The 8,377-nt window shown below is 54.4% G+C and overlaps 2 protein-coding genes and 1 long non-coding RNA gene across 6 annotated transcripts in view; 2 read left to right on the top strand and 1 right to left on the bottom strand.

The window, feature by feature from the left end:
* The first annotated feature begins 12 nt into the window (after positions 1–12).
* Positions 13–2,029, top strand: HYI (hydroxypyruvate isomerase (putative)). Of its 4 annotated transcripts, none has more exons than XM_021710748.1 (7): positions 13–134; positions 870–984; positions 1,173–1,251; positions 1,336–1,385; positions 1,489–1,558; positions 1,654–1,770; positions 1,888–2,029. In XM_021710748.1, coding segments are annotated over exons 1-7 (498 nt in total). In that variant the 5' UTR covers positions 13–69; the 3' UTR covers positions 1,890–2,029. The 4 variants fall into 4 exon arrangements, with proteins under 4 accessions (XP_021566423.1, XP_021566421.1, XP_008052932.1 ...); XM_021710746.1 differs by having other exon boundaries at positions 13–161; XM_008054741.2 differs by having other exon boundaries at positions 13–161; positions 1,654–1,788.
* A 1-nt stretch (position 2,030) lies between these two features.
* The window catches only part of LOC103257020 (KICSTOR complex protein SZT2-like), a 13,947-nt gene continuing 7,600 nt past the window's right edge, over positions 2,031–8,377 (bottom strand). The window contains exons 19-28 of the mRNA XM_021710745.1: positions 7,134–7,224; positions 6,844–6,924; positions 6,684–6,758; positions 5,989–6,202; positions 5,436–5,589; positions 5,164–5,286; positions 4,641–5,046; positions 4,391–4,507; positions 2,987–3,055; positions 2,031–2,867 (exon numbers count right to left, since the gene is read on the bottom strand). Of these exons, the coding sequence (XP_021566420.1) occupies positions 2,724–2,867; positions 2,987–3,055; positions 4,391–4,507; positions 4,641–5,046; positions 5,164–5,286; positions 5,436–5,589; positions 5,989–6,202; positions 6,684–6,758; positions 6,844–6,924; positions 7,134–7,224 (1,474 nt within the window). The 3' untranslated portion in view covers positions 2,031–2,723. The remainder of the gene's footprint in view (positions 2,868–2,986; positions 3,056–4,390; positions 4,508–4,640; positions 5,047–5,163; positions 5,287–5,435; positions 5,590–5,988; positions 6,203–6,683; positions 6,759–6,843; positions 6,925–7,133; positions 7,225–8,377) is intronic.
* On the top strand, positions 4,475–5,351 carry LOC110595371. Its single transcript, XR_002481792.1, has 2 exons — positions 4,475–5,022; positions 5,203–5,351. It is a non-coding gene; the product is annotated as an uncharacterized LOC110595371 (long non-coding RNA).

Here is an 8,377-nt window from a genome sequence, read left to right as displayed (position 1 = left end):
GGGAGGGCGCGGTGCCCGAGCTGGGGGCTGAGGCCCACTCTTTCCGCAGGAGACCAAGAGAAGGGGGAAATGGGTCTGGGGGCAGTCCCCGGGAGACAGGCGGCCTTCCGAGAGGGGCTGGAGCAGGCCGTGTGGTACGCCAAGGCTCTGGGCTGTCCCAGGTACTTCACCCCATCCTCCTCCCCTTCTGTCGACCCATGACCCTGCCGCAGGTTCTGAGTCAGGGAGAACAGGACACCAGGTCTGATGCGTTCGGAAGTCCCAGTGCACCGGCCCTTCTCTGCCCTGGGGTCCTGGACCTTTGTAAATTGCCTTTCATATTTTACCTGCCATGTGTCAGTCTGTTTGCCACTTTTTCATGCACATGCTAAGCCAGGATCCCATGCCGGGAGCTCAGTCTGCCCAGAGAGATAGCAGAGAAAATACACCGAGTGATTCGTTGGAGTAGGGCTGTTCATGAAGAGTGGAAGCCAGGACAGTGCCTAACCCTTCCTGGGCTCTGAGAAAGGTGCTTACTGGTAATGATGCTTGAGCAGGGCCTTGAAGGAGTGGGCATTTGCTTGAAGGGCAGGAGGTAAAAAGAGTACTCCAGGCAAAGAAGCTGTGGCCAGAGGCAAGAACCAAGGGAAGGAGAGGCTGAAATTAGTGTCTGAGGCAGAAGGGTTGGGTTGACCCTGAGAAGGCGACTGGGGAATGGCTTGCTTAAACAGTCACAGGAGTCTCTGAAGGTGCTGAATGCCTGGGCGTTGTGGCTCCAAGTGGTATGCACTGGAGACCTGGGGAACTGGGTTAGGGCTGGCACAGTCATACTGTCCTGGAGGAGGTGCAGAGGGAGGGCGGGAAGGCCTCCAGCCCCATCTTCTCCACAGGATCCACCTGATGGCCGGCCGAGTACCGCAGGGGGTTGATCGAGCAGCAGTCAAGGGTGAGATGGAGATGGTTTTTCTGGAGAACCTGAGGCACGCAGCTGGGGTTTTGGCTCAGGTGAGACAGGTGGGAACACACAGACACACAACTTACACATCTATGTTTGTGGAGGGGGTGCACTGTAGGGAGGGCAAATGAGGGCAAATGACTGGCCAGGTCAGAGGGACAGGTGGGGTCTTGACCAGGGACTGGCAGGGGAAAGACTCGGGGAGGAGATCTGTGCACAGCATCTGGTATGCTGCTAGGAGAACCTCGTGGGACTGCTGGAGCCCATTAACACCCGCATCACGGACCCCCGGTACTTCTTGGATACGCCCCGGCAGGGTAGGAGCCCAGCCCCATGCCTCCTGTCCCTTTAGCTTCCCGTGCTGTCCTCGTCTCATGGCCCCTCCCTGGCTTCTCTCCCAGCGGCTGCCATCTTACAGAAGGTAGGGAGGCCCAACCTCCAATTACAAATGGTAAGTGGAAGAAAGAGGGTATTTCTCAGAGCACCCATGTTCTCCAAATCTGGACAGGCTGTAAGGGCCTGAGGGTCTCTGACTGGAGGCTTCTCTGCCACAGGACATATTCCACTGGCAGATCATGGATGGGAACATGACAGGAAACATCCGGGAGTTCCTGCCCATTGTTGGTGAGGGAGCTTCCTTTGCCCTCCCACCCTTTCAACATCTGTCTCTCTGGCCTCAGCAGGAGCCTGGGCCTTACATCTACCCATATCTGTCCCAGGACATGTGCAGGTGGCACAGGTCCCTGGCCGAGGGGAACCCAGCAGCCCTGGAGAGCTGAACTTCCCCTATCTATTTCAACTGCTGGAGGATGAAGGCTACAAAGGCTTTGTGGGTTGCGAGTATCGGCCTCAAGGTGAAGCATTTCCCTGGGGAAAGGAGCTGTGGAGGGACAGATACTGGACAGGGGCTGTTTTCTCCTTGTGGGCTGAGATGTCACTGCCTCTCTCCATAGGAGAAACAGTAGCGGGCTTGAGTTGGCTACGTTCATACCAGGACAGGTGGGGCCACCCATAGTGAAGGCCTGGACACTACCCATGTGCCTCTGAGACAGTGAGTGAACATCCTGAGTCTCCTCTGAATTAAAGACCATCTGCGGAAAGTTTTTATATGGTCTGTGTTATGGGGTGGGGCGACACATAGTGTCTAACACTTCCGTTTCTCTGGGTTGCTTCCCTCCTGTTGAGAAGGGACACACAGCTCATGTTCAGATCCTCCACTCAGTGCCAGGGCTGCTGTGGAGACAGGAGAGCTTTTCAGCACACCTCACTTAAGCACGAGAAACCAAGGGTCCGAGAGCAAAGGGACTTGACAGTGGTCATGGATGCTTCAAAGGAACTGGAACCAAGGTCTTATCTCAATGGCAATATCCAGCAGTGGTGTCCAAGTGGGAAATGAAGCCCAGAGGGCTCAAGGAGGGCAGGTGGCTGACAGCAGAGGCTGCGGGGGCAGGGTCCAGCAGGGAGACTCAGGGTGAGTGCTTGTCACCTGGTGTGCGGAACTCCCAAGACTCCCTTGGAAGGGCCCAGGGATCCAAGGGGAATGGGCACCTCAGGGGGCTGACCTGACCCTCTGGAGTCCTGGGTTGGTCAGCAGCTGTGAGTGTTTAGGGAGGGCAGTCCCTGCTGCCAGGCTGGGCAATACACCCCCAGGACACAGTCACAAAGCCTTTGATATCACTCAGCATCTGGTCTTGCAATAGGGCCCAGAAGGGCTGGTCCATTCCACTTTAGGTGGGTAATCTTGTAGATCCATGACTTGAGGAACAGTGACATTCAGTGGTCCACTCCCTCAGAGGAGGCGGGTCCAGAGGGTAAAACAGGCTGTGTTGATGACAGACTCCAGGTGGTGGTAGGTGGAGACCAGCTGGGCAGGGGGGCTTTCACTGTCTTGGGGCTGCACTGGGAAGGGCTCTCGGAAAACCACTGTCAAAGACTAGGGAACACAGCCAGGGTACAGTGATGAGAGGATGATATGGGTGGGATAGGAAGTGGAGTTCAGGAAGAGTGGGCACCCCAACCTCAGCAGGTTCTGCCCTCCATCCCCATTCTCACCGTCTTTCCCAAGTGAGAGTCCAGAAACACTAGCACAAAACAGTCAGTGAACTTCTGGTTCAGCACAACCTGCAGTGAGAAATGAAATGGGAAGGGGTGGGTTTGTCTCACCCGAGGAGGCGCGGACCCTTCCAGAGGGCATCCTGGAGGATGAGGAAGGCCTAGTTCTGTCATCACACCTGATCCTACCTGTACCCCAAGGTCACTCAGGATCATGTCGCCAAATCGCACCTGTGTCCTTATCCTTGCTGGCTTGCTAGTCAGCCTGTCCGAACTGCATCAGAACTCAATTCTGGAGGACATGCTCATGGCCTGGCACACTGAAGCCAATCAGTGAAGGAGAGTTCTCTACCCTTGGCACGACTCCTCCTTCCCCCATCCTGTCCTGGGTCTCTTCTCTCTCTGACTGCTGCTGGGACTGTCCCCTTAAGTCCATCTGCTCCCTAATGCTCAACTCTGTGATCTATCTCAGGCAGTTTCCTCCCCTCCCAAGGCTTCAGGTCCCACCCTGTTCATATAGCTGCTGCCCAGACCTCTCTCTGTGAGTTCAAATCCCTGATGCCACATACGGGGTAGACAGTGAAGGTCCTCATGGACCTCAGACTCAACTGGACTTGGCGCCCTTTCCCTAAACCTACTCTTGCTCCAGCCTTCATACCATCCCCAGGAGCGCCCCTGCCTGCCTACACCCAACATGACTAACTGACCTGGGCTTCTCTGGATAACCGTTGCTGCATCCTGAAGAGAACCATCTCCACAGCGCTGTGTTGTAGGGCCCCACACCAGGCTCCTACCTTCTCACTTGGAGTCTCTCGAATGCTTCCTCTCCTGAGCCTCAACTCTCACTGGGCCCATCTCTCTAGTCTCTTTAGTTCCCTGTGTGCGTGTCCACAACTGCTCTTTTCTACCTGTCCTTTACAACAGTGTTTTCCAATCACCTGGGGAGATGCTAAAATGCAGCTCCTGAGTCAGTATCTGGAGTGTGGCCTGAGTGCTTTTCAGCAAGCTCCCAGGTGATGCTGATGCTGCCGGTCTGAGGACCACACTTTGAGTAACTAGGCTTTAAAGCCCGTAAGGTCCTTTCTGGGACTCCCACCTCTGAGACCAGTCACTGATGAAGTTCTGAGAGCACCTTGGGCTGTCAGTTTCAGAGCTTGGCCCTCAAGACCCCAAGCCAAGGTTTGCGCTCTGGTGGGTCTTGGAGGTAGATATCTCAGTTACTTCTCAGCGAATCCCAGGCTGTGGCTTGCTGCCTGAAGGGTTCTATATGCATTTGTGTAGTCCCATTCCATCGAAGCCTCCCCCAGAGCAGAGCTGGTTTGGTTAGGCTGAAGGGACATCTGCCATCTCTGCTGAGGACTTCTGCTGTGTTTCCCCTTTCAGAGGAAATCCAAGGGTACTTACCAGGTACTGTGTTCCCAAGTCTGGGCTCTGGAAGTGGCGACAGCTCTGGGGGAAGCGGCTTAGTAGAACCTTGATTAGGCTCTGGTACCAGGAGACCGTCATGGACAGGAAGCAGTCCTGGGAGAGGGTCAGGGTCCATGGCCTAAGTCTGCAGTTCTAGTCACCTCTTAAACTCTTGTACCCTCCATCCTGAGTGCCTGTGGGATTCTGGCATCCATCCCTGCCCCTTCTGGAGCCCACAGTCCCTTACCAGCTGGGGGTCAATGTCCCCAATGGATTTGGCATGGACTGCCTCTAGGAGTTCCTCCAGCTCTGACAGGGCCAGGCGCCCCCCTAGCCGTAGTCGGTCAGGCCCTGGTGGCTCCAGCAAGAAGAGGCGCTTCCAGAGGGTGTCCCGACGACAGTGCCCTCCAGCCAGTCGTACCAGCTGAGCCAGCCGTGCCCGTGCCATGCCCACCTCTACAGCCAGTGGTGGGAACAGAGGAGCTGGTCCAGGGCCCAGAACAAGCCCTGAGGCCTCTCCAGGGCTACCAGCTGAACTCCCCAGAGCTTCAGGCTCAGGGGGCAGTCTGGGTGGCTTCCGGAACCGGCGCATGTCAGCAGTGAGTCTGGGGAATAGCTCTCGCTGGCTGGTGAGCACCACGAAGAACTGCAGCCTGAGGTAGGGAGTGGGACAGGAGAATGGTGGTCACAGCAAGAGACATACCGGGCAAGAGGAAGGGGCAGGCTGGGAAATGGGTATGCTCAAGGTGGGGGGGGGGGGGTCTGCTGACCGCAGAACATGCCGCTCAGCCTCTCCTTGCTCCTCAAAGGGTGCAGCACAGTGACAGACAAGCAGAGACACATCAAAGTCATCCTGGTGGCGAAGTCCCTCAGAGTCCAGGTAGGAGCCAGAGCTGTACAGTAAAGGTGGGGAAGATGTCAATTCTCAAAGAAACCCTACCTCTTCTGCCCAAGAAAACACAGGTCTCCCTACTACAAGAATGGCCCCAACCTCAGCTCCCCCAGAGTGAATGAATTGCTGGATGCCCTCTCCTAGCCTTACCTGTGCCACGCCGACACCAGGGCATACTCGTTATGCTCTGGACCCCCTGGCCGGGCCATTCGCAATGGCTTCATGTGGTAAGAGCTGGCATGATCAGCCACATAGTTGTATAGCTGGTGGGCAGCAATGAGTGGTGTGGGGAGCTCCAGTGTCCCTGAGGGGCAGGTTACAGGAGACAGTGAACACTAAGCCTGGGATAGACACACTGACCTGGTGGGGCTGGGGGATGGGAGTTGCTAAGGCTTCGATTGGCAAGCAGAGGGGCTCTGCTTTTCTGGGGAGCACCTGAGTTCCTGTGGACTACTGAGATGGGACTAGAGTGGCTCAGAACAGAGGGCAGGATACACATGACATGGGTCCAAACTTGGATATAAAACAGGCTGAAGAACTTAGGATTGAGACACAAGACACAAACATGGGGACATGGCATGTGTGACACGAGATTAACAATATGGGACCACTTGTCCTGGGAGGCAGTCCTACCAACTCTAGCCTGGAGACACCTTGTGGCCGGTTGTTTTTCAGGTTAACTAGCTTGCCCTTCTGCACTGACCTTGGTAAATGTGATTGCGGCCAAAATGGGGTCCGTCAGGGTGGTGGGCCAGGAAGTGTCGCAGGAAGGTGGTGAGATGGTAGCCATGCCGTAGCACTAGATGGGCACCCAGCACATGCTGGTGCACGAGGCGCAGGTGGAAGTCGTAGCTGAATGAGTGCACGTGCATCAGGTCCCGCACCTTGTCACACTCCTCTGTGAACAGCATGGACAGCTGTGGAGGTGGCAGCAGGGGAATGGGTTAGGGTGCAGTAGCGCCAGCTGCCCAATACGAAAGAGGAAGCACAACAGACTCCCCCTGTTGCTTTGGACCCAATGGAACCTCCTCTGCCAGAATGGTTTCTATGGGAAGCCCTCCTTATTCTATTCTGTACTGTAACTCTTTTCACATGAAACGACCATTTTGCGAGACTGGGCCTTTTCACTCTATATCCTAGATTCCATTAGAGTCAGGCACAATTCTGGACTGTCTTCTGACTCAGGGTACAGCTGAATACAGCTTTGGACTACCCATGGGGTCAGATTGGCGGTTGGTACAATCACGGCATGAGAATGAGCACTGACCTAGCCAGGCCACAGCATTCAATGCATGATTCTCACTGCCCACCAGAGGTGGCATGGAGCCATACTACCCACAGCACACTGGGGTGGACTGAGCCTCGTCCACCCTGTACTCCTTTGTCTCTACCACATACCTGAGAGTTAACAGCCTGCCCCATTGGGATTCGGGAACATTCCAGAGCAAACTGTTTGACACAGAAGTAACAGCCCTGGGGGAGAGGGAGTGAAGATGAGGTCAGAAGGGCAAGACACAGGCTGGTCTGACTATTCCCACTCAGTGATCCTCCTACTTACCTGGAATGCCAGTTCCATGAGGATGATGCCCCCGGGCAATGCCCGCTGCAAATGGTAGGTGGTGACCTGAGAGCCAGTACTCTGAAGAAAGGAAAAAGGGGGCAAGGGCTGGGGCTCACCAGCCTTAAATCAGCAGGTGAAAGTCCCTTGGGTCTCTGACTTTAATGGGTATCAGTCTGAGGTCAGTGACCACAGTATAGCACTCAGGGTCACTGACTCTAGGCCCTGGAGAAATAATTCAGCAACAATGACATTGGTGTCTAGGGCATCACTGTTATAAAATGAGTTACCTTGGGGCTTCCATCAGTCTTGGTTTTAGGGCAGGAGAAGGAGCCTCGACCCTCAGTTCCAAGGATAGCCATGGCCCGCAGCCGGCTATTGCTGTAGAACAGGAAGAGGGACAAGAGGATGAGGCAGACCAGTGGGGTGAAAGATTTTGGTCATCAGACCCAGAATGCATTTTACATGGAATCACTTGGCAGGGGAGGAAACAGGACCACAGAGGGGAGGGACTTGCTTGAAGTTCTAGTGAATGAGTGCCAAGGCTGGGCCTGGAGTTCAGTTCTAGACAGCAGGGCAGGGCTCTCTCCATAGCAGTCGCTGCTTCAGAGAAGATGAGAGCCATGCTCAGCAGGGAGGTGGAGACCAAGCCTCTCTCTACTAGTGAGAAGGTGCACATGGGGCAGGAGAGGGAAGAGGGAGTGATATATGTCTAAGATTTAATTAGGAAAATTCAAGGAGTTGCTTGATGCCTGGCTAGGTACTTTCTTCTCTTTTGACTGGGGGACGGCAGTTCAGTGCTTCACAGACCAACTGCTCTTCACTGCTTAGCTCAGAGGCTGGGGGAGAAGAGAAGCAGGGAAGAGTGGGAATAAGGACACAACAGAAGAGGTCAGTGGGACCCATTCATAACACCAAGGGGCTATAAACCACTAGCAGTCTTGCTGGGGAGCAAAGCCTTTGGCAGAAGAAATGTCCCATTTAATCCTCAAGAAAATCAGGACAAAAGCAGGAGTTGTGATCTTAATATCAGACAAAATACCCTTTAAGCTATCAAAAATTTGAAAAGACATGAAAGGTCACTACATAATGAAAAAAAAATCAGGACAAGACTTAAGTAGTAATGATTGATCGTTAAAGATTGGTGAGAAAGGAAGGCTTGACTTTATTTATTTTTTATTTGTAGAGACGAGGTCTCACTATGTTGCCCACTGGCCTGGAATTTCTGGGCTCAAGCAATCCTCCTGCCTTGGCCTCCCCAAGTGCTGGGATTACATGTGTGAGCCACAATGCCCAGGCAAGCCATGATTTTAAATTTTATGACAGAGCCGGGCTCGGTGGCTCAGCCTGTAATCCCGCGCCTTGGGAGGCTGAGGTGAGTGGACTGCCTGAGCCCGTGGGTGGAGACCTGCCTGGGCAACTTGGTGAGACATCATCTCTACAATATATCAAAAAATTAGCCGGGTGTGGTAGCGCACGCCTGTAGTTCCAGCTACTTGGAAGGCTGAGGCAGAAGGATTGCCGGAGTCCAGCA

This window comes from Carlito syrichta, unplaced genomic scaffold (genome assembly GCF_000164805.1).
Source record: "Carlito syrichta isolate Samal-C Ts95f unplaced genomic scaffold, Tarsius_syrichta-2.0.1 Scaffold301018, whole genome shotgun sequence".
NCBI classification, from domain to species: domain Eukaryota; kingdom Metazoa; phylum Chordata; class Mammalia; order Primates; family Tarsiidae; genus Carlito; species Carlito syrichta.
The sequence above is the reverse complement of the archived record's forward strand: the minus strand, read 5'-3'. Positions and strand labels throughout refer to the sequence as shown.